Source organism: Pangasianodon hypophthalmus, chromosome 9, assembly GCF_027358585.1.
Source record: "Pangasianodon hypophthalmus isolate fPanHyp1 chromosome 9, fPanHyp1.pri, whole genome shotgun sequence".
NCBI lineage: Eukaryota > Metazoa > Chordata > Actinopteri > Siluriformes > Pangasiidae > Pangasianodon > Pangasianodon hypophthalmus.
Window position 1 is genome coordinate 27962846 of NC_069718.1, and position 26129 is coordinate 27988974.

Genomic DNA, 26129 nt, shown 5'->3' on the forward strand with positions numbered 1-26129 from the left:
ACACAAGATCTAAACAGCTATAATTACAATTCATAAGCATAGTTTTTAAAATTTACAGCTACATAAAAACATACACTCATTTCTGTATGTAAAATTTGGTGATAAAGTGAAAATCTGACCTCTGTGTGTGTGTGTGTGTGTGTGTGTGTGTGTGTGTGTGTGTGTGTGTGTATATACACCTCAGTATCTCCAGTGTACAGTGTGGATTCTCCAGTCCAGCAGAGAGCAGCTTCACTCCTGAATCCTGCAGTTTATTCTCACTCAGGTCCAGTTCTCTCAGACTGGAGGAGTTTGAGCTGAGAACTGAGGACAGAACTCTACAGCTTTCCTCTGTCAGATTACACTCACACAGCCTGGAAGAGAAATGATGAAAGATCTGAACACTGATCTTGAACACACAAACACAGCCATAATACAGCTAAAGTTTAACATGTAACAGAAATGTCACTGTGTTTCTCTCACACACACAAATCAGAGGACAGGACACCACATCAGCATATTTACAGGAGCAGGGACGTCTTTCTGCACTCCACTCTCTCAGCTACAATTTATTATAAGACCATTAGGTCATGTACATAACACACACATGTGAGAGTGAGCAGCCTACAAACAATACACTCTGATCTGTGTTCAAGTTTCTACAACCAACACTGCAGATATAGTGCATTTTATTACAGAAAATAAAGAATTATAGAACTGTACACTACCAGTTAATATCATGACAATACTAGTCATACTTTACAGTGAGGTCAGTTTAGAGAGAAAAAGCTAACACCCTGGTATAACGATCACACACACACCTTAAAACAGACCACTCGAAAATTAGAACGTAAGTGGCATCCAACTAAATTGGTAGTATTTCAAATAGCATGGAAGGAGAGCCTTCTGAGCTATAGAAAAGCTCTAAGATCATTGTATCTCTCCACCCTAATTGAAGATAACAAAAATAATCTTAGATTATTACTTAATACTGTAGCAAAATTGACTAGAGATAAGACCATTATAGAAACATGCACACAATCATTATATAGCAGTATAGCATGATTTTTTTCAATGATAAAACTTAAAATATCAGGCAAAAAATTCAGACTATTAATTTAAAACCAGACAGTTTCATAACTAACCCTATAGATAATAAAATAATGATATCAGGTCAACGATTAGAATGTTTTACTCCCCTTCAAGAGGCTGAACTAATTTCACTAATTTCATCATCAAAATCATCAATCTGTGTACTAGGTCCCTTACCTACATGTTTCTTCCAACAGATAATTCCTGAAACAATCAAACCTCTTCTAAAGGTAATCAATTCTTCCCTTAGCAATGGCTATGTACCTAAATCTTTTAACTAGAGGTTATCAAACCCCTGATTAAAAAACCTAACATCGACCCCTGTCAGCTGTTTAATTATAGGCAAATATCAAACCTCCCCTTTATCTCCAAGATCCTATAAAGGTTTGTAGCACAGCAGCTATGCTCTTACTTACATAGGAATAACATTCACAAAATGTATCTTTCAGGATTTAGGCCTCATCATAGCACAGAGACAGCACTGGTTAAAGTGATAAATGACCTACTACTGGCCTCTGATCAGGGTTGTGTCTCCTTGCTTGTGTTGCTTGACCTTAGTGCAGCTTTTGATACCATTAATCATGCTATTCTCCTCGATAGACTAGAAAATGTTGTAGGAGTTAAGGAAATGGCCCCCTCCTGGCTCAGGTCTTATTTGACTGATCATTATCAGTTTGGAGATGTAAATGGTGACTTCTCTACGCTTAGTAAGGTAGAGTTTGGTGTTCTGCAAGGCTCTGTTTTAGGCCCACTGCTCTTTTCTTTATATATGCTACCTCTGGGAAAAATTATTGGTAAACAATGTATTAGCTTCCACTGTTATGACGCTGGATGCTTATTACCTTTTTCTCACTTAATTTTGACAAGACAGAAGTACTTGTACTAGAACCACATGCAGTAAGCTTTCTGATTACATAACTCTGGATGGTCTTTCTGTTTCATCATGTGCAGCAGTAAAAGACCTTGGTGTGATTATTGATTCCAGTCTTTCATTTGAAGCTCATGCAGATAATATTACTTTCATCTCAGAAATATTGCTAAGATAAGAAATATAATGTCACTACAAGATGCAAAAAAATTTGTTCATGCTTTTGTTACCTCTAGGTTGGATTATTGTAATGCCTTGCTGTCTGGATGTTCCAGTAGATGCATAAACAAGCTCCAGTTAGTCCAGACTTCAGCAGTGAGAGTCCTTACTAGCACCAGAAGATATGACCACATCACCCCTATCTTAACCACACTGCATTGGCTCCCAATCAAATCTTGTATTGATTATAAACTACTACTATTTCCCTTTAAAGCACTGAATGGTTTCGCGCCCCAGTACCTGAGCAAATTTTTGGTCTTTTATGATCCTCCACCCCATCTGAGGTTCTACTTCTCTGTGTGTGATATCGCGTCACTTCCTGTTTTCGAATTGTTTTGCCGGGAGTTTCTTGCCTGCATCGGCGTCTTAACTATACTGTTTCTTTCTTTTTTTAAATCAATAATATCGCGCTATCGTTTTCATCTGTTGTATTTTTCACGTTCTCTTCTACCGTATTTTCATTTTTTTTTCTCTCGAAGTGCGCTTTTGTATTTTGTCAAGACAGCGAGCGGAGGCCATTCACACCGGATCCACGCCGTCTACAATAATATCAACAAATCTTCGACTAAGGTGCGTTAAACAACATGTCTAACATTCAGCTTGTTCAGTGTGTTGAGTGCAGGATGTTTAGTCACTCTTCCTCCGTCGTTAGTATTAACTTTATTTGTGATAAATGCATGTTAGTTAGCTCTCTGACGGAGAAGATTGCTGCATTAGAGGTGCGCATCCAGTCTCTAGAGAGGGTTAGTGAGAGTGAGAGCAGCGTAGTTTCTGTAGGGGAAAGTCTGGATGCCTTAGGCGGAGTTAGTAATCCCCCAACTCCGGCATTAGAGCCCTCACAGCGGGGCGAATGGGTGACGACTCGGCGGCATAATCGCAAAGCCAAAGCTAACGCTAAGGCTCGCCCACAGGAGCACCACTCCTCTCCGCTTCACGTGTCCAACAGGTTTGCTCTCCTCAGTGAAGCACCCGCTGAGAAACCTGAAAGAGCTCTGGTTATAGGTGACTCTATCTTGCGGCACGTGAAATTAGCTAGGCCTTTAGGGGCACCAGCAGCTTTAGTTAGGTGTATACCGGGAGCCAGGGCGCCGGACATAGCAGGTAATCTTAGGGTCTTAGGCAAGCACAGGTTCTCAAAGATAGTTATTCATGTAGGAGCTAATGATATACGCCTTCATCAGTCTGAGGTTACTAAGATTAACTTGGTAGAGGTGTGTAAATTAGCGAAGGCGATGTCCGATGCTGTAGTATGCTCTGGCCCCATCCCAATGCGGCATGGCGATGTAGCTTACAGCAGGTTATGGTCGCTGAACTGCTGGATGTCCAGGTGGTGCTCCGAAAACAATGTGGGCTTTATAGATAATTGGACTAACTTTGAGGGCAAGGCTGGCCTGTTAGGGCGGGACGGTGTCCATCCCACTCGGGAAGGTGCTGCTCTCATTTCTTGCAGCATAGCACATAGTCTCAGAACAGGCCTAGTTAATCGGTGACAATCCAGGGCCAAGGCCAGGGAGCAGACAAGCAGGCTAAACCGACCGTCTGCTAGCTGCACTGAGTCGTCACTTAGGTTCCACCGTATTGAGACTGTGTCTGTTCCCCGAGCTAAACAAAATTATAGACATACTCAGACAGTTTGTTTTAGTAATCTAATTAACATAAAATTAAACCATACCGAATGCATAGCCAGCACCGTTGATCTGAAGCTAGGACTGTTGAATATTAGATCTCTTACGTCTAAAGCGCTTATTGTTAATGAAACCATTACTGATCAGGAGTTTGATGTACTGTGTTTAACAGAAACGTGGATTAAACCAAACGAGTTTGTAGCATTAAATGAAGCTAGTCCTCCCGGGTACAGTTACATACATCAGCCCCGTCTAACTGGCAAAGGAGGAGGCGTCGCAGTCATTTATAATGATAATCTAGCCGTCACACAAAAACCTAGTCATAAATTCAACGCATTTGAAGTTCTTTATTCTAACATAACATACGTAGCCACTAAAAATAAGTCTACCCAGGTGATTCCAGTAATTATTATTTACAGACCCCCAGGGCCATATTCTGAATTCCTGTGTGAATTTGCGGATTTCATCTCTAACCTGGTTGTTTCTTTAGACAAGGCATTAATTGTTGGAGACTTTAATATTCATTTTGATAATCCAGATGACCCTCTGAGAACAGCAGTTGTGTCCATTCTAGATTCTGTAGGGGTTAATCAGAATGTAATAGGACCCACCCATAGTGGTGGTCACACTCTTGATTTAATACTAACATTCGGATTAAATATAGAAAATATAGTCTCATGTCCACAGTCTGAAGCTATCTCAGATCATTACCTCATCTCATTTAAAATGTGTATTAATCATAGTATATGCACCTTGCCACGTCACCATGTCAAACGTACGTTCACGTCAACAACTGCACAAAGTTTTATCAGTAATCTCCCAGATTTATCAACCATGATTGGATCACCGTCTGATCCCGAACAACTTGACCAGGCAACTGAATGTTTAGAATCAACGTTCTGCAACTCGCTAGATAAGGTAGCTCCACTTAAAAGAAAAATAATTAGGGAGAAAAAGCTAGCACCCTGGTATAGCGATCACACACGAACTTTAAAACAGACCACTCGAAAACTAGAACGTAAATGGCGTCAAACTAACTTGGTAGTATTTCAAATAGCATGGAAGGAGAGCCTATTGAGCTATAAGAAAGCTCTTAGTGCTGCTAGATCAATGTATCTCTCCACCCTAATTGAAGATAACAGAAATAATCCTAGATTCTTATTTAATACTGTAGCAAAATTAACTAGGAATAAGACCACAATAGAAACACGCACACAATCATTATATAGCAGCGATGACTTCATGAATTTTTTCAATGGTAAAATTGAAAATATCAGGCTAGAAATTCAGACTATTAATTTAAAACCGGACAGTTCTATAACTAACCCTGTAGATGATAATATGATAATATTAGATAAACAACTACAACGCTTTAGTCCCCTTGAAGAGACTGAACTAATTTCACTAATTTCATCATCAAAATCATCAACCTGTATGCTAGATCCTTTACCTACTTGTTTCCTCAAACAGATAATTCCTGAAACAATCAAACCTCTTTTAAAGATAATCAATTCTTCCCTTAGCATTGGCTATGTACCTAAATCTTTTAAATTAGCAGTTATCAAGCCCCTGATTAAAAAACCTGACCTCAATCCCTGTCAACTGTCCAACTACAGGCCAATATCAAACCTCCCCTTTATTTCCAAGGTCCTTGAAAAGGTTGTAGCACAGCAGCTATGCTCATACTTACATAGGAATAACATTCATGAAATGTATCAGTCAGGATTTAGGCCTCATCATAGCACAGAGACAGCACTGGTAAAAGTTGTAAATGACTTACTACTGGCCTCTGATCAGGGTTGTGTCTCCTTGCTGGTGCTGCTTGACCTTAGTGCAGCTTTTGATACCATTGATCATGCTATTCTCCTCAATAGACTAGAAAATGTAGTAGGCATTAAGGGAACAGCCCTTTCCTGGCTCAGGTCTTATTTGACTGATCGTTATCAGTTTGTAAACGTAAATGGTGACTTCTCTTCTCATGCTAAGGTAAAGTTTGGTGTTCCGCAAGGCTCTGTTTTAGGCCCACTGCTCTTTTCTTTATATATGCTACCTCTGGGCAAAATTATTCGTAAGCATGGTATTAGCTTCCACTGTTACGCTGATGACACACAGTTGTATGTTTCAGCAAAGCCAGATGACAGACACCAGCTTAATAAAGTTGAGGAATGTGTAAAAGACATTAGAAACTGGATGCTTATTAACTTTCTCTTACTTAATTCTGACAAGACAGAAGTACTTGTACTAGGACCACATGCAGCTAGAAGTAAGCTTTCTGATTACATAATAACTCTGGATGACCTTTCCGTTTCATCATGTGCAGCAGTAAAAGACCTTGGTGTGATTATCGACTCTAGTCTTTCTTTTGAAGCTCATGTAGATAATATAACTAGGATTGCTTTCTTTCATCTCAGAAATATTGCTAAAATAAGAAATATATTGTCGCTACACGATGCAGAAAAATTAGTTCATGCTTTTGTTACCTCTAGATTGGATTATTGTAATGCCTTACTGTCTGGATGTTCCAGTAGATGCATAAACAAGCTCCAGTTAGTCCAGAATGCAGCAGCGAGAGTCCTTACTAGAACCAGAAGATATGACCACATCACCCCTATCTTATCCACACTGCATTGGCTCCCAATCAAATTTCGTATTGATTATAAAATACTACTATTGACCTATAAAGCACTAAATGGTCTCGCGCCACAGTACCTGAGCGAACTTTTGGTCTTTTATGATCCGTCACGCCTACTCAGATCAAAAGATGCAGGCTATTTGTTGGTACCTCGAATAATGCGGGCTACAGCTGGGGGTAGAGCTTTCTCATACAAAGCCCCACAGTTATGGAACAGCCTTCCACTTAGTGTTCGGGGCTCAGACACAGTCTCAGTGTTTAAGTCTAGGCTGAAAACATATTTGTTTAGTCAAGCCTTTTGTGAATAGTTTTCTTAGGTACAGGGGCAGGTCTGGAGGGTTTCACAGGCATAGAGTGTTGTGGTGAAATGGGATGTTTGGATGCTGTCGCCCCCCCACTCTCACACGTTCACTCAGGTTTGTCGACGGTGGAGTGGCTGGCTGCCTTATGTCCCAGGGTGCCCTCATGTCTGTGTTAGCTTCTGGCTCTCCCTTTCAGTTATGCTGTCATAGCTAGTCTTGCCGGAGTCCCTGCTTGCACTCTGCATGCAAAGTACATCGTGCTTAACCATTAGAGGACAAAAGCTCACCTAACAATCTCTTCCTTTCTCTCCATCTCTCTCTCTCCCTCACTCTCTGTCGAGCTACACATGCTACTTCTGAGATGCCAATGATGCCAGTGATCCTGACCCCTTCTGCTCCTCCTCGCTGCCTGACCCATCCTGATGCCCTACTTCTGGTTGGAGTTCTCATCGGTTGAGTTCGCTCGCTGCTGCTGGGGGTGGCCCCATATGGACTGCCTGAAGAACTGTTTGGATTGCTGGGGATGGTGCCACCTGGGGGCTGTGGAGATGGCTTGGGGATCACATATGGGGAGCTGTACTGTAATGGCTTGGGACTGCGATTGCTGTAGTGGCTTTGGGGCTGCAGTTGCCACGAGCAGCTTCGTACTCAGGACTCCATCAGTGGACAGTGGATAGATTTTAACCAGCCGGACCTCTTGCAAATACTGCGATGAATTTATTGGTTGCACAATTGCACTATTTGTCCATATAGTACACAATAGAAGGGATTTATTTATAATTGCACTATCCGTTGCACCCAGATGAGGATGGGTTCCCTTTTGAGCCTGGTTCCTCTCAAGGTTTCTTCCTCATATCATCTCGGGGAGTTTTTCCTTGCCACCGTCGCCACTGGCTTGCTCATTAGGGATAAATTCACAGTGATAAATTTAAATATTTACAATATATTTTTGTGAATCCATTTATTTCTGTAAAGCTGCTTTGTGACAATGTCCATTGTTAAAAGCGCTATACAAATAAAATTGAATTGAATTGAATTGAATTGAATCTTTGATCAAAAGGTGCAGGCTATTTGTTGGTACCTCGAATAGTGCGAGCTACAGCTGGGGGTAGAACTTTCTTACAAAGCCCCACAGTTATGGCACAGCCTTCCTATTAGTGTTCGGGGCTCAGATACAATCTCAGTGTTTAAGTCTAGGCTGAAAACATATTTGTTTAGTTAAGCCTTTTGTGAATAGTTTTTTCTTAGGTAAAGGAGCAGATCTGGAGGGTTCACGGGCATTGAATGTTGTGGTGAACTGGGATGTTTGGATGCTGTCGCACCCAAACCCCCCCCCCCACACGCATTCACTCAGGTTTGTTGACAGTGGAGTGGCTGGAGCTTTATGTCCCAGGGTGCCCTCATGTCTGTGTTACCTTCTGGCTCTCCCTTTTAGTTATGCTGTCATAGCTAGTTTTGCCGGATTTCCTGCTTTCACTCTGCACACAAAGTACACTGTCCTTAACCAATTCGGGACAAAAGCTTACACATATCTCTTCCACATATGCTCGCTCTCTCTCTCTCACTATTGAGCTACACATGCTACTCCTGAGATGGAAGTGATCCTGACCCCTTCTGCTCTCCGGACATGCCTGATCCATCCTGATGCCCTACTTCTGGTTGGAGTTCTCATTGGTTGAGATCGCTCACTGCTGCTGGTGGTGCCCCCACATGGATGGCCTTAGATCATTGGGATTGCTGGGGATGGTTCCACTTTGGGGCCGTGGAAATGGCTTGGGGATCTCATATGGGGAGTTGTACTGTGATGGCTTGGGATTGCAATTGCTGTGGTGGCTTTAGGGCTGCAGTTGCCATGGCAGCTTTGTACCCAGGACTCCATCAGGGGACAGTGGATAGGTTTAACAAACCGGACTTCTTTTCAAAACCGTGATGAATTTACTGGTTGCACAACTGTATTATTGTCACCCAGATGAGGATGGGTTCCCTTTTGAGTCTGGTTCCTCTCAAGGTTTCTTCCTCATATCGTCTCAGGGAGTTTTTCCTTGCCAAAGTCGCCTCTGGCTTGCTCATTAGGAATAAATTCACATATGTACAATTTATTTTGGTTTAATTTAATTTGAATCTATTCATTTCTGTAAAGCTGCTTTGTGACAATGTCCATTGATAAAAGTGCTATATAAAAAAATAAAATTTAATTGAGGTCAATAAGCCAATTTCTCTGATGTTATCTGTCCTGACATGTGTGCCATGTTCAGCTTTATAACAGATTCTGATAGCGTGTCCAGTGAATGTTACATTCCAGAAAGATCAGAAACAAACACAAACGCTAAAGTAAATCTGATCAAACATTATTAGTTGGCTGTTGTTGTCAACGGTAAATCCCCTTCATCACCACTATCATCAATGGCTCCATAACATCTGGTCGTGTACCAACCTCATTCAAGAGAGCAAGGGTTATTCTCATCCTGAAGAAACCCACTCTGGATCCCTCTGGCATCAGCAACTACTGACGAGTATCACTTCTCTCTTTTCTTTCTAAAGCCCTTGAACAAACTGTCTACAATCGACTGTCTCTCACAGAACAACCTCCAAGATCCTAACCAGTCTGGCTTCAAAGTGGCACATTCCACAGAGACTGCCCTTTTGGCCGTCACTGAGAAGTTACATGCTGCTAGATCAGCCAAACTGTCTTCAGTCCTCATCCTCCTTGACCTTTAAGCAGCATTTGACACAGTGAACCACACGACTCTCTTGTCCACCCTGATGAGTCTAGGAATTCGTGGTGCAGCATGGCAAAGGTTTGCTTCCTACTTAGAAGGTCGGTCATATTAGGTGACATGGATACATCTGCTCCCTGCAGACTCTCCACTTCTGTTCTCCCCCTATACTCGATCTCTTGGTGAAGTCATATCCTCACATGGGTTTTCATACCACTGCTATGCGGATGACACTCAACTCATCCTCTCCTTCCCTCCCTTAGACACTCATGTTTCTGCTCGGATATCAGCATGTCTGGCAGACATCTCATCATGGATGAAAGCTCATCAACTGAAACTTAATAGCAGCAAGACTGAACTGCTGTTCCTCCCAGGGGATTCACCCCCATGTCAGGATCTTGCGATCTCCCAGGAAAACTCTCTGATCTCGTCTTCAGTTACTGCACGCAACCTTGGGGTGATCATGGACAATCAACTGTCCTTTTCCTCTCACATTGCTAATCTGACACGCTCAAGCTAATTTCTCCTTTGTAACATCAGAAGGGTTCGTCCATTTCTTTCCACACAGGCCACACAGGTGCTAGTTCAGTCCCTTGTCATTTCAAGACTGGACTGCCGCAACTCACTCCTGGCAGGTCTGCCTCTGAGTGCCATTTGTCCTCTGCAACTGATCCAAAATGCAGCTGAATGACTGGTTTTCAACCTTCCTAAGTTCTCCCACACCACCCCATTGCTACACTCCCTGCATTGGCTTCCTGTAGCTGCCCGCATCAGATTTAAAACACTGATGCTTGCCTACATAGTTTGGACCAGCACCCACTTATCTTAAAGCACATATCACATCCCGCATGACACCACACTCCCTCCGATCTTCTAGCACTGCTCAACTGGTCCCACCATCTCTCAGGTACAAGGAGGCATGCATCGAGACTCATCTCTGTTCTGGCACCTAGGTGGTGGAATGAACTTCCCCTAGATGTCTGAACAGCTGAGTCACCGGCAGTCTTCAAACGACATCTAAAGACGTACCTCTTCCTAAAGTAATTAAATTAGCACTTATTATAAAAAAAACGTTGTAGTGTCTGAGCACTTGTTACTATACTACCTCCCCAACAGAGTTTTTTGGACTGATGGTATTCTTAGTTTATGATCTAGCAAACCAGTATCAGAATGTATTTATTGACAGAGACTTCAAAGCACTTTTGTAAGTCGCTCTGGTTAAGGGTGTCTGCCAAATGCCATAAATGTAAATGGTAAATAACAGTTTCTTGATTTGGGAAAGACGTTGTTCTGAAACATAGTTAGCTTTTTTACTCAGTCACATTAGATAGAAGATATAGAAAGCTTTCCAGAACGTTCCACAGGATGTCTGATTCAGGATTTGAATAAAAGTTACATAAATAAATAAAGAAAGAAAGAAAGAAAGAAAGGTTTTGTAATTTGTGAATAACATGTTTTGTTTTTGCAGCAGCCCTGATTTTTTCAATGTTTCTCAGGGCAAAGTGATAGGGTTACAAATAATTTGAGCACTAAACAGATACAGATAATAGCATTGTGTTACACCTCTAGCAGAGACACAAGATCTAAACAGCTATAATTACAGTTCATAAATACAGCTTTTATTTCTTATTAATATAGAATTAATCTAAAAAGTAAATCTTATTCTCATGAACACATTTCAGTTTCTTAAAAATATTTAAATCATATTCTAAAATTTACAGCTACATAAAAACACAATCATTTCTGTATGTAAAATTTGGTGATAAAGTGATAATCTAATCTGTGTGTGTGTGTGTGTGTGTGTACCTCAGTATCTCCAGTGTGCAGTGTGGATCCTCCAGTCCAGCAGAGAGCAGCTTCACTCCTGAATCCTGCAGTTTATTGTGACACAGATCCAGTTCTCTCAGACTGGAGGAGTTTGAGCTGAGAACTGAGGACAGAACTCTACAGCTTTCCTCTGTCAGATTACACCCATACAAACTGGAAGAGAAATGATGAAATGATAATGAAATGATGATGAAATGATATCTCAGAACTCTGATCTATGTTCAGGTTTCTACAAACAACACTGCAGATATAGCGCATTTTATTACAGAAAATAAAGAATTAGAGAACTGTACACTAACAGTTAATAACATGCCAATACTAGTCGTACTTTACAGTGAGGTCAATAAGGCAATTTCTCTGATGTTATCTGTCCTCATGGAGCCGGTACCATTTTATAGACCTGTTTCTATTGTTCTATGGGAGCAAAAATATTCCAGAAAATGTTTTTGAAGGAAAATGCATGCAGTGATGATTACTGATCTCCACAATCTAGAAATAAATGTATTGAGTTCTAATGTGAGAAGTGTTGCAGATTTTTCAGCAATAACACAAAGTTATATGTTGAATTTCACAGAGTTGGTGTGCATTGTTCTAAGTGTCAGTGAATACACTGTACACTACCAGTTAATAAAAAGCCAATACTAGTCATACTTTACAGTGATTTATATGGTGATTTGCACAGAGACGGTAAAGACATACAGTTGGTATGTTTTGTTCTCTGTGCTCGTACAGTTAAAAATTTGTATCTTGAGACCTCTGATTTTACAGAGACACTGGATCAGGTGTTTGGTGTGGACTGGAGAACAGGTGGAGTGTTCACATACTTCTGAACAGATCCAAACTAAAGAGAAAAAGTTTGATCAGTGCAAACCAAATAGGTTGGTGTGAAAGCATCCATATTCTCTCTCAATAGGACTGTGCAATATGGTGATACATATCGTAGGATGAGAAAATAGAATAATGAATAATGTCTATTGATAGATATTTTCCTATATCCTCTTTATCACCAATGTCAAAAAGCCACTTTTTGACAGCTGATTTACCTCACTAATGATGGAGCTAGGAGCAACTAGCAGTGTGCTAGTAAAAAAAAAAAAAAAAAAAAAAAAAAAGGCTACTGAGTGGTGCAACAGAAAAGCATTCATCCTATTTTCCAGAAATCATGAGTTCAAATCCCGACGATGCCACGGCCATCAGTGGCCAGGAGTCCAAGTGAGCAAGTGAGTCCATGCTCTCAGGGAGGGAGGGGTGGCATACTCTCTCTCCCCTATCAATCACAGTGACACTAACTGATCATGGACGTCTGTGAGCTCATTCATACAGAAGTGGGCAGATACCGCTTTCCTCCAAGTGTGTTATGTTGAATGAGCAGGTTGTAAAGATGCGGTTGGTATCACTTGTGTCGGAAGTTAGTAGAGGACAGGGTCATATTATAGGGGAGACTGAACTGGACGGTGGGAATGAGCCATGAATAAATTAGGGAGAAATTGGGTGGAAAAAAAAAACAAGCATGGAGGAGCATGACAGAGTGAAACTCCCCACAACACTGTGTTACACAGAACAAAGGATGAGGAACTTGTACCTAAAAGGAACATAAAGGTGGAGTGTTTAAAAAAAGTTTTATTTACTTTTTATAGTTTGTATTTATATTATGTTTTTCATTTTCTCATTTGTGATAGCTCTGTTCAATGTCACTTTCAAAAAAAAAGAGAAAAGAAAAAGTGCCTTGCACTGGTGTTTAGTGCAGTTAGTTAGTTTTTCATTAATTTTACAAAAAACAAAATATATTGTTTATATATGTACTACATTATATATATATAAAAAGATAGATACGAACCATATTGTAAGATTTTGATAGATATTAACCATATCATAAGATTTTGTCCATATCGCCCAGCCATCAGTTTAGACATAACGTGTTAGTGTAAAACATGTTTATTTGGCGATAATTAGAGTAACAATTAACAAGCATTAATCGAAACAGTGCAGTTCAGTGTTACATTAAAATAACAAACCATGCAGTAATACGTTTATAAATAAAAATACTCACACAGCTTTTGTGGAGACTTTGACCACTGGCACCAGCCTCAGAAGACCTTCCTCTGAAGGGTCATATTTCCTCAAATTAAACTCATCCAGCTCCTGTTCTGAGTTCAGTAACACAAACACCAGAGCTGACCACTGAGCAGGAGAGAGTCTGGTTCCAGTGAGACACCTGTAACCTCCTCTGTTCAGGTAAGTTTGTACTTCCTGCACTAGAGAATGATCATTCAGTTCATTCAGACAGTGAAACAGATTGATGGATTTCTCTGGAGATGGATTCTTCCTGATCTTCTCCTTGATGTACTTGACTGTTTCCTGTTTGCTGTGAGAGCTGCTTCCTGTCTGTGGCATTAAGCCTCGTAAGAGAGTCTGATTGGACTCCAGTGAGAGACCCATTAGGAAGCGGAGGAAGAGGTCCAGGTGTCCATTATCACTCTGTAAAGTCTTGTCCACAGCACTCCTGAGGAAATCAGACATGTTTGACTTTCTGAGAAGATCAGACAGATCAGTGGTTTGTTGATTGGTTACATTTCTGCTGATGGAGGAGAGAAATGCATATAAAGCAGCCAGAAACTCCTGAACACTCAGATGTACAAAGCTGAACACCTTCCCCAGGTGAAGCCCAAACTCCTCTCTGAAGATTTGGGTACACACTCCTGAGTACACTGACACTTCTCTGACATCAATGCCACACTCTTTCAGATCTTCCTCATAGAAGATCAGGTTTCCTTTCTCCAGCTGTTGGAAAGCCAGTTTTCCCAGTGCCAGGATACTCTCTCTGGTGTGCTGAGGATCAGGGTCACAGTTCTGATGGTACTTTTGGTCCTTGTGTTTGATCTGAAAGATCAGGAAGTGTGTGAACATTTGAGTCAGAGTCTTGGGGATCTCTCCACTCTCTGCTTCAACCAACATTCTCTCTAGAACAGTTGCTGAAATCCAGCAGAAGACTGGGATGTGGCACATGATGTAGAGGCTTCTTGAAGACTTCATGTGTCTGATAATTTTACTGGCCAGGCTCTGATCACTGATCCTCTTCCTGAAGTACTCCTCTTTCTGAGGATCACTGAAGCCTCGTACCTCTGTTACCTGGTCTACACACTCAGGAGGGATCTGACTGGCTGCTCCTGGTCGAGAGGTTATCCAGAGGAGAGCAGAAGGAAGCAGATTCCCCTTGATAAGGTTTGTGAGCAGCACATCCACTGAGGCTGACTCTGTCACATCACACAATCTCTCATTGTTCTGGAAATTTAGAGGAAGTCGACACTCATCCAGACCATCAAAGATCAACACCACTTTGTAGGAGTCGCAGTCTATTAATTGTAGTTTTCTCATTTCTGGGAAAAAGTGATGAAGAAGGTTCATCAGACTGAGATTTTTCTGCTTCATAAAATTCAGCTCTCTAAAGGGAAGTGGAAACATGAAGAAGACGTCCTGATTTGCTTTTCCTTCAGCCCAGTCCAGAATGAACTTCTGCACAGAGACTGTTTTTCCAATTCCAGCAACTCCTTTAGTCAGCACAGTTCTGACGGACTTGTCTTTAAAAAGGTCATTACATTTGATGGGTGTCTCCTGTGTTGCTGGTCTCCTGGACGCTGTCTCAATCTGTCTCACCTCATGTTCATTATTGACGGCTCCACTCCAACCCTCTGTGATGTAGAGCTCTGTGTAGATCTCATTCAGAAGTGCTGAGCTTCCATGCTGTGAAATTCCTTCATTAATTCTTTTAAACTTCTCTTTCAGGTTGGATTTGAACTTTGGCTGATACACAGAGGTGAGTTCTAATAAACAAAGTAATAACATGTTTTAGTGAAAAATCACTGAGCACAATATAAAATGTAAAATACTTTCAAATGCTGCTGTTCATTCCTGATTCATGTACTAAATATTACTGAAGGAGCAGGACCATTGTACAGAGTAACCACAAGCTGGACCACGAACAGAACAGAAAAGCACCAGATGTACATGATACTAAAATCAAACTTAAAACTAAAAGTGTTAATATCTAAAACAATTTCCTCTCTCTAAAGTGAACCTGATGGAATAAAGTCATGACTCAGAGCTCTTACTGTTGTGCAGTGTGTTAGCGAGATCTGTGTGGTTCATGTTCTTCAGGACGTGCAGTGTGATCTTCAGCGCTCCCTCTCTGACACTGTGCAGATCCTCCTCATCCTCCACCTCCCTCTCAGTGCATGCTGGGTAATCTGGACTCCGGAGCTTCCTAAACCTCTTCAGCTCATTCTTTATCAGAGTGATGACTTTGTGTTCCAGCTCCTGGTTAGAAAGTCACAGTAACAGATCTAAATATTATAATGTTACACTGTGAGAGACGCTTTTATTTTATGAAAAGAAGAAAAGTCTCTTTCTATTAACACGGTTACAACTGACGTTCTGTCTGATTGCCCATAATCCTGCTGGACATCAATAAAACTGTAATTTGTAAATTTACATAAATTATAAACTGTATATTATCTTAAATCGAAAAACCTGCAACCTACTCACACACAAGTTACACAGAATAAAGACAAACACCTTGAATATGGACTCCAACTGATTTCTGCTGATGTTTGATTTCTTCTTTTGTGGTCTGTGAACAAACAAAACACATAATGTAATTTGGACTATATGTATTCATAGCTGCACAACGCACACTAATAAATACAAAGGCAGATATTTAACACTATCCTGTTAACACAATACACTGATTTCAGGATTTCCTAACTGACACTGACATATTTAGACATAAATATTTGAAAGAATAAATAAATAAAATGGTTATATAGTCATTAATTTCCCAGGTGTAAATGTTCTTCTGTAGCACCACAGACCCTCCAGCTCAGGGACTGCAGGCTGAACTGAACTCTTAAAGCAGTTTTCCTCACTGCCAGTCCGAGAGCTGCAGCACTGCACAGTTTAGTGTTTTACTGCTTCAACACCTGATAAAGCTCATGAAGGGCTTCATAATGAGACGAGTGAGTTTGATCAGGTGGAACACTGCCATAAAACACCTCACTATACTGACCTCACATCAGTAGAACTGTCTCTGTCTCTGAACTTAATTGGAGGATCCATTGACTGGTCACTCTTCATGGACACACAGCTGGGTTCTGGTGAGTCTGATCTCTTTCTCTCCATCATTCTAGAATTACAACAGAAATATCAGCAATAATTAATACTCTGCTGTCTCAGCACTGTTAAACAATGTGTTCATCATTAAACACCAAGAATTCCATCTTTTTAATTCAGCTACAGTCTGCACACTTATTCAGACAGGAGACACGCCTCATACCTCAGGAATTACTCTGATGTCAGGAGTCCCAATCACAGCTAACTGACTCAGCTGGGTCTTAAAACCTGTAGAGTTCACTGACTCAAAGCTATGCTGCTCTTATGCTACACATTACACAGTCCTTTTTACTCTTCTCTCAGTGAATGATTTCTCTAAACTGTTCTTACATCAGATCAGTGATATATTCACTGCTATTAAACACCTTAAAGCAAAGTTTAGTTCCTCTGTTAACTAGTGAGTGTTTAGAGATACAGATCTGTTCCCATGAGACGGTGTGTATTTATTGCTGCTGAATGGAAAAGTAACTCACCTCTCGTCTTTCTTTAAGTCCTGTTTTCCAGACACACTCATGTTGGAGGTCATGTCTCCTTCTCCAGATTACAGCAGGACACACGTTTACTTCACTCCAACATCGGTGTGTTAAATCAAACCCTGTATCAGCACAGAGTTCACTTACAGGAAATAGTCACGGTATCAAGTCCTAAAACAACCTGTGTACATTAAACCTTCAGTACAAACCCACAAAACTCTTCTGCATCTAGTGTCACTTCAGTGTGTTTATATATTATAGCTTTAGATTTAGAGACTCACTGTGTTTTTACTCCTGAAATGGTTTATTTTCCCCCAACACAAAATGGAGCTGCTGAGTTTTATTTTCACTGACACTCTACCTGAGCAAAGGGCAGTGACACATACACACACACCTGCGCACACACATTGTCACAGAGACGTGGTGCTGCTTTGTTTACCAATGGTGTACTGACTGCTCAAAATAAATCACTAAAAAATTACATATATTTTTTATAAGTATACAGGGTTGTGCTGAGAAAATATTTCCAGTAAGACTACTTCTTATCAAGAAGACTACTTCTTCCAGGGCTGATGTTAATTCCCTGTTTGTCCCAGATTAACCAAACACTGCAGCATTGTGTAAGTGCTGTTTCATCAAGTGTCCACCTCCTGAACCAGTATCAGGACAGGATTGCCCATCTGTTCCTGAACCTGACAGTCTTTATTTATCAGATGTGCTACAATAAAAGTTGCATGTCAGAGTTTCAGACTGTTTACACAGGCAATCATGTTGGGAGCTACATCAGTCACTAAGCATCTCACCTTCCCCTGGATACCCCATTCCTCTATCAGTAACATCTTTACTTCAGCCAAATCTGCAGCCATGTAAGATTGGAGAATTTCCTGTTACCAGGTAATATTAATATAATGGAACATGATTGTCCACATATCAGATGTCAGACTCACTGCTGATACCTTCGGCCTTGGCTTTTTCCTTTGTTTCATTGTACTTCAGGGTCACTCTCATTTAAAGCAGCTCTTGTAGGGAAAGTGCAGGTAGAGTCCAGTGCACTGACACACTCCCTAAATCCAGTATCTTCGTGTGTTAAGGATGCCCACCCATTTAATCATATTAAGTAATGCTTCCTCAAGCCTTTGGTTTTGTCCCTACAAAAAAAAAAGAAAAAAAAAAGCTGATATTCACTACAAAAGGTATTATATTGAAGGTCAGATCATATGCATATGGAGTCAATTCAAAATAATAGCAATTTTATTCTTTATCCACATATACAATATTGGCTTGCATCATACAATAATTACACTATACTCTATACCTTGGAGTACTCTCTGCTGGTTCAGGTGCATTTTCATGCCCAAGCATTGATGTTTTATTGCTTTTTGCCAACTGCTGAGAGCAGAGCAAGCACTGCATCTGAAAATCTAACAGCATGTTTTGTTTAAAAAAAATAAAATAAAAGAATTAGAATCAACACAATTTAATGCAATGCATGTATTGAATACAATGTGAATAAATATACATCTGAGGAGATCTGTTTTTAAAAAAAAAAAAAAAAAAAAAAAGTTCATGCTTTTGAACCACTTCTCTTTCTTGAAGTTTCCATTTCTTGCAAATATGTGATTGACAGTTTGAATCGTAACACCACTCTGCCGCCTCACGTGAAGGTTTCACAGTTTTTTCCAAACACTGCCCCTTCAAATGAACCGCTTTTGAACCAGTCACATGACTGCGTGTCCTGAATGAAGCTTCAGACCTCAATGATCATGTGACTACAGCAAAGCGACACAAGCATCAGCACACTGCTTTGGAAAACACTGCTTCACATTTTTTCAACACAAGCTCAGAAGCAGCTCGGTTGTAATGATGAGTCAACAGAGTGAGGATCCATTTGCAGCGTTTAATAAAAGGTAGACACAGTTGTACAGGCGTGGTCGATCAGCAGCAAACAGGGTCATCAGAGGCGAGACAAAGGCAGAGTAATCAGACAGGCGGATGGTCGGGGCAGGCAGCAAACAATCCAGAAACCAGAGAAAGCAGTCCAAGGTCAAACACAGTAATGTCAGCCGGGGCGAAACAAGACTTCACGAAGCGTGAGGGTGAGACAGAGGCTTAAGTAGTCCCGGTAACAAGCTGCAGGTGAGCTCGTAATCAGTGCTGGGCACGGGGTGATGGGAAATGGAGTTTAGAGGGAAAAGTCAGTACTCCGGTGATGGTGACCTCTGGTGACGACCACAGAGGCCGGATTCATTACATCGGGTGTAGTTATGATCCTGGCTCACAATCTGAAATAAATTTAAAAAATTGTTTTATGTTAAGTATACTTTTTATTTTAAGCTTTATTTACTAACCCTCTGAATAATTTTTTAGAGTGTAACAGTCTAACACTGCACTTCTAATGAGTCAGGAATAAAACACTCAGCTATGTCACTTCACTCATTTTTTTCTTCTATTTTCATTTTATTCTTTATTTATTTGTTTGTTTCCAGCACCCAACTTTGCTTTATTTCAAATTAATTATATTATATTTCATTACCAATTCTGTAAACCTTCTTTAGTAAATATTAAACTTTACCTCATAACTATCATAATCTTCGTAACTACAGAAACATAAACTTATCTACATTAACTACAGAAACTAAACTTATCAATGTTAGTAAACACAGAATGAGGCTCAGTGACTCACAGTAAACACTATGGAGTCTCATGAGGATAAATATAAATATATTTAAAAACAATTTTCTTTTTTTGCTTATTTGCTTATATATTGTATATTTGATGTTATTAATTGCTAATAAACTGGATTTAAATAAATACAAAAAGAAACTTTAATGATGTCCAGTTATTTCCTGAAGAGATAATAAAATGCCTAATTTTGCAGTGAATATTTAATAAACAAGTAATTAAAAAGTGTTTTTAATTTAAAAAAAAATTCCTCACAATCAATATGTATTGTGACATTTTAAAAGATGTGTGAGGAGTGAAAGGATTTTATTATTTTATTAGATTAGTCATAGGCTTCTTCACCATCTTTCCTAAGAGTGTATTTTTTGTTCAAACGTTTTGAGGGTGTGTGACTGAATATAAAAACCAGGTGTTACGTTCTGGGGTATGTTCGCGTGTTTTTGTGTTTTGTTCTCTCCCCTTTTCTCTCGCCCTCCTTCTCTTTCTCGCTCTCTCTGCAGTACTGCCTCATTGGATAACGTTCCTGTCCGTCTCAATTATCCCCGCTGATGTCATTTGCTGTGACCACCAATCCACCTCTGACCCCGCCTATTTACAACCCGCAGCCATTCATTCCTGGGGAGTTGTTCTGGCTGTTAACACAAAACCCAGTTGTACCTCTAATTTGTAAATAGTATCACTATCACCTGCCACCACACACACACTTCCCCTTCTATATAGATAAATAAATCACCTGATTGATTTGCACTACTTGCTGATGGTCCCTGATTACACACACACACACACACAACTGATATTTTTTAATAATCAAATAATTGTTATTCCTCACATACCCCTAGACTAATTGGGGTTGTAACACTAGAAGTCAGCAATGCTGTGTGTGTAAAAAAGCATAACACAACCAGTGATCTGCATTCAGGTGAAAGAAACCCAAAAAAATCACAACATGAACTACCACCGGACTGTGATCAGTGCTGTAGCAGAGAAATTAGCTAGACATGTTTCCAGTAGAGGCATCAGCGTTTATTTTGAACAGTGTATTAATACCAAGATCATTTAACACTGAGTTTACAATAATATAGATATGATATAGATTATACAAAGTCATTATGAAATAATATTACGTGGATTTAGTGACTGTGTGTCAAAAGGCATTTCTGACATATAGGACACTAAATAGTGGATGAGAATAGTGTGATTTGGGACTCGGCACAGCTATAACCTTATTTTCAGTAACTTAACTGTGTAACAGTAACTTGATCACTGCAACCTGTAATCAAACTAACTCCAAAGCTGTGTCTTCTAAATCCTGTGTGTAAAGCCCAGTTTCCCAGCCCTTATCTAACACATGGCAGTGTTTTATCTGCTTTCTCTACAACCCCCGCCTCAGCTCGTGCAGGCCGCTTTGCTTCATTCCAGCTGATGACTGGAATCAGGGGAGTTTGGGGCAGCTTCTGATTGAACATCCTCGGGAGTCTAATGAGGCCTCTCTATAATAGCTTTCTTACCAGTTCAACTCCAACTTCATCAGCACCCTAATAAAGCACTGCATGTTAGTTTTGTTCAGGGTCACTATCTAAACTGAGAGTCTATTCACAAGCACTAGCACTACTACACTTCACATTCAATATTTCCTTCTCTAATGTTTAGGGTTCCTAATAAAACTGCCATATTCAATCATGAGCACCAAAAGTCATGTTCAGTCTCATCACTGCTTCAGTGGAACTTCATATGTTCCGTACGTGGCCTCAGCTATTTCACTCGACAATCTCCACAACTAGGGAAGAAGATTACACAGATAAAGCCAATATATACCTTATTACAGTAAAACATAAAGGGAAAAAGGGAGGGGAGGAGGCGAGAGCATTCACTAACATTTCTCTAATATTTCTCTAACAGTTCTCTCCACTCTCCCCCGGCTAACTACTACAAGTGTAGACTTATAAACACCGCCATAAAATACTTCATAACAGAATAGTGATTGTGGGAAATTGCAGTTCCTGGGTTTGGCCACACGAGGGCAGTCAAGCTCCATCCAGCACAACACGCAGCGCCGCCTCAAACAGCCGGTAGGCCTTGTGTCCTTCCCACAGACACAGAGCTCATCAGCCTTATTACTGTGCACTGGATTATTCTGCCATAACAACTCCAACACACGCCTCTTTACTATTATTATTATTATTATTAGTAGTAGTAGTAGTATTTTAAATTTTATTTTCTATCCCTTTTTTAAGAACATATCTTCATGCCTCTCAGCACTTGACATGGAAATGTTAAAAAAAGGTTTATATTTACTTTTTATATCCGGATGTCTGTAACAACTGGTTTGTGACAAAAAGTCCATTGTTAAAAACACTATATAATGAAATAAACGAGTGAATGAATGAATAAATAAATAAAATTAAAATGCCAGTCTTGCCTTTTTAAATCAAAATTTGTTGAATAATTCACAATTTGTTACAATAAATCTTCAACATTCGCAATTATCACAATAACTCTTGAACATTTACACAGTTTAAATATTTCACAATTTGTTGCAGTAATTCTTCAACATTACAAACTTTTAAATACACAAAAATAACTATTTACAACATAGTCACATCATATTATTATATCTACATAGTTATTTCCCTTAAATAATTTACAGACATCATATTTTTAATAAAGACCATGGAGATTTATTTTTAGATCTTCGCTCCATTGTCCTTTGTCTTTTTAGTTCATTTAAGATTAGTTTAAAAAGCGTCTCAGCTGGGAGATGGCATTACTTAGTATCTTTAACCCTTGTGTGGTGTTCATATTTTTGTTAATCAGCCGGTGTTCCTGGGTCTGGTGGACCCGCTGCATTTTTTGGGTTTTTAATTCAACACAATCAAACAATTTTATGTTAAAAAACTCAACAGATGTTTACTTCATCCCAATTGCAAGCAATATAAACAACATATATGGTTAATATTTGCCCTTTACCTTTGTTAGACCACATTTATGAATTAAATTGCTACTCGTTTTTTGTTTGTTTTTTAATAAAATGTAATAAAAAAAAATGAAAATCAATTATAATCAAGATATGAGGAAAAAAATTCAACAAATTTACAAATGAAGCAAGGTTTTTCATAACTATTGATTCTTATTTATTTGATCTTCATTAGAAATTTAACCCATTCAGGTCAGTTTACACAACACAAGCTGAACACATACAGGAACCATGTCAGTCTAGACAACACATTAGCCCCACTGAACACATTGCTTTTTCATACCAGCCTATACAACACATGAGGGGGAGAGTTGTACTGTGTGTGCGTTGCATATGTACTTCTTGCACTTGATGTATGCATATTGTGAAGTGTGTGGACCCACGATGGACAGAAAAACACAATATGGACAGAAAAACCCTACACTGGCCGCTGTTGATATTCTTTGGACATCTCAGCACACAATGCCTTTGTCATCTGGATGGCACTGAACCCAGAGTGGAACAGAGGGAAGCTCCAGAGGAGATGCCTCTTTCTCTTCCACTCTGGGAAAGGCACTGGTGAGTTGCACCTCAAATCCAGAGAAGACCACATGTTCCAAGATGTCAAAGAATATCAAGAGCGGCCAGCGTAGGGTCCTCTTTTTGCAGCTGTAGCCAGTCCCCAGCTTGTCCATGTTGCACGGAAAAGTTCTCTGCCAGTTTCTGCATCCCACAGGGATTCTGTGGATTCCCCTTTGGAAATGAAAACTCCAGCAAGGATAAGAACCCCAAAGTAGGCATGTAAATGGGTTTGGTCCATCTTCTTCCACCTCTCTCTCCAAAAACACGCCTTCCTTCTAAATTATTGCAATCCAGAATAATTTTCTGGATGGAATCTGGGATGAAAAGCTCAAAAGAAGACTTGAAGTCCTGCACATGAGAAACTGCCATCCGTGTTGGCCCTGGTTGCATCCTTATCACATTGGCAGCCATGCGGGGTGGCTCATTTCTTGGGCAAGAAGACCATTCAATTTCACAATTTTTTGACATCCATATTTCTTCACTTGCTAGCTGCTGATGGGCTTGTTCTGGTCCTGGAGCTGGCTGCTTACAGGCTGGTCCTGGGTCTGGCTGCTGATGGGCTGGTCCTGGGTCTGGCTGCTGATGGGCTGGTCCTGGGGCTGGCTGCTGATGGGCTGGTCCTGGGGCTAGTCTTCATTTTGGAACTAGCTGATGCTCAATCTCCTCTTCTTCAAAGTCACTGTCACACTCTGAATTTTCAGAAATGTGATCCTCACATTCTGAAACCTCTTCCTTTACATCATCCTCAAAAGCTTCTCTCTCTTCCAAAATCAATTGCAAGACCCTCTGAGCAGATAATCTTTTGGCCATCTTGATCAGTTGTGATAAGGAACCACACTGGCAAAGCTATATTTATTGTGTCACTCCCCCAATTTGCAGCTGGGATAGAGTATGAGCAAATAAAGATTTGTTCCCGCAAGACAGAGGGTAAAATGTGCGGGAATGTGAGAGCACACAGATATCAGTGCTTGAATTTTGCAAAAATGTTGCAACCTTGTGCGGGGAAACACAAAACTCACTCTCTCTCTCACACACACACACACACATACTAACAGCAGGTCCAGACAGAAGGAGGACAGTGTAGGTACACAGGACCTACAATTTCCACACTTTTATTAGCCCCGGGTCCAGTGGACCCGAACATCCTGTATGTAATATAAATGTGTAGGGGGGGTGTACAGTGAGTGGTCATTGAAAATGTGTTCTGATATATGTTCTTCACAGAAAATGAGCCAAGGCCAGTGAGTCTGAGTTTGAAAAAATAATTAATCGTATCATTTTTCTTTTGATAAAAAATGAAAACGGGTCCCACAGACCCGAACACCATACAAGGGTTAATCTGACATTTACATACACAAGGCCTTTATGTTATAAAGTCTGATACTGCACTGCTGTGTAATTATAGAAATATTTAGACATTTCTATAAAGTCATTATTATTTGGGTAAAATGTTCCTTAATTCTGTAAAAAGTTTAGTTTAACCATAATTACTGAATAATTCAAATTAGTTACTAAATGATATGTTTTAAAATGAATAACTGAATAACAATCCATGGGTTTTAGAGGTTCGTTTCACATATACTATAGAATAAGCGATGTTATAGTATGTGTGTGTAAATCTGTGTGTGTGTGTGTGTGTGTGTGAATTTGTGTACTGTGTATCATCGGGTCCTCGGCTCCTGGCTGCCAGGATTGTTGTCTGGATGGTCGAGTTCCCTGTTTAAAGTGTGTTATTATGTACATGTATGTAAGGATTTAATAAAAAGGCATCATGCTCATTGGTTATTTCACTGTCATGATCTGCCCACTTCAGTTCATGAGATTTAGTTGGTCTATCAGTGTGGGTGAAAGAGAGAATGAGAAAGCCTGTGTGCCTCTGTGTATTGTTGCAGGGCTGGGGAGGAGGCCACATTACCACTTTATGTTCTGTTTGGGGCTAAATGACTCCTTTTAAAACCCTGTACATTATAGAACTGATTGTTCCAGCCTGAGCTTACCTCAGCTCCTCTAACAACAATATTCACTTTACATAGATTGCTATGTAACATGGTTTTAAACTAGCATGCTGAAATAAAATATTTAAAAAAAAACAACTGGTATTTGTAAATCTGAAATGAAAAGGGGATGTTAGTTTTTGTCCCATTCCCTCCATCTTTTATTCCTGCTTTGGGCATAGTGGATTTTAGACTGAGTTATTATCTAAAACTCAAGAGGGACCAGGAAGCTAAAGTGCTAGTTTTATATAGTAGCCTACTGATGTAGATAAATGCATTAGAGTATTACTTTACATTACATTATTACAGCTTTTTTTTTTAAGATCTCGCTCCCTGAGATCTTCCACTGTGCTGAATGTGTGCTCCCACTGTTACAGTCTGCAAACACTAACCTTTTACTAAAACACTGTCCTTTACAACACACACCTTTATTTTCATTAGCGGCCTCTGCCTTGTGGAAAGTTTTTACACAAGTAAACTCACCGTTCACCAACAGCTCAGATGCTGGAAAAAGCTTTACACCAAACCATTTCCACTCACTTCCACTGCACGACTAACAGCATTGTCTACATGCCTGAAAAGAAAAGAAAAAGAAAAGACTCCAAAACGCTCCTATATGCCACTTCACCTAAAAGAGTCGTTTGGAAGAATCGACTCCTCCTTCATGAACGGCACATCTCCAGAGTCTACACTGGGATTGGCATTTATAACCTTAACACGCTGGCTTTGCTTCTTTTGTGGTTTCTATTTTTATTACAATTTTTATTTCATCCTAATTTTCTGCTCTTCAACTTGTGAAAAACACGTAAAGAACAAAGTATTGAACTAAGAGACACGTACAGGATGCAATGGAACTTTGGAATTCTCCCATAATGCACCTCGGCAAACAAAAACAAAAACAATAACAAAACATTTAAAAACATGATTTCTAATTGTGATTTTTAAGATATTGTAATAAATATAAAATAATAATTAGATATTATAGTGAAATATTAATTACTACTTTTTTAGCATGTAT

At 39.9% G+C, this 26129-nt stretch overlaps 1 protein-coding gene across 3 annotated transcripts in view; it reads right to left on the reverse strand.

The window, feature by feature from the left end:
- Positions 1 to 17276, reverse strand: part of LOC117597980 (NACHT, LRR and PYD domains-containing protein 4E-like) — a 61712-nt gene extending 44436 nt beyond the window's left edge. Inside the window, exons 1-3 of one of the 3 annotated variants that reach the window (XM_053236989.1) lie at positions 17182 to 17276; positions 16901 to 17022; positions 16324 to 16440 (exon numbers count right to left, since the gene is read on the reverse strand). In XM_053236989.1, coding sequence (XP_053092964.1) covers positions 16324 to 16440; positions 16901 to 16953 — 170 coding nt within the window. In that variant the 5' untranslated portion in view covers positions 16954 to 17022; positions 17182 to 17276. Of the gene's footprint in view, positions 1 to 16323; positions 16441 to 16900; positions 17160 to 17181 lie in introns of those variants that run through there. The other 2 variants (XM_053236991.1, XM_053236992.1) reach the window with 2 other exon arrangements.
- Positions 17277 to 26129: the final 8853 nt, after the last annotated feature.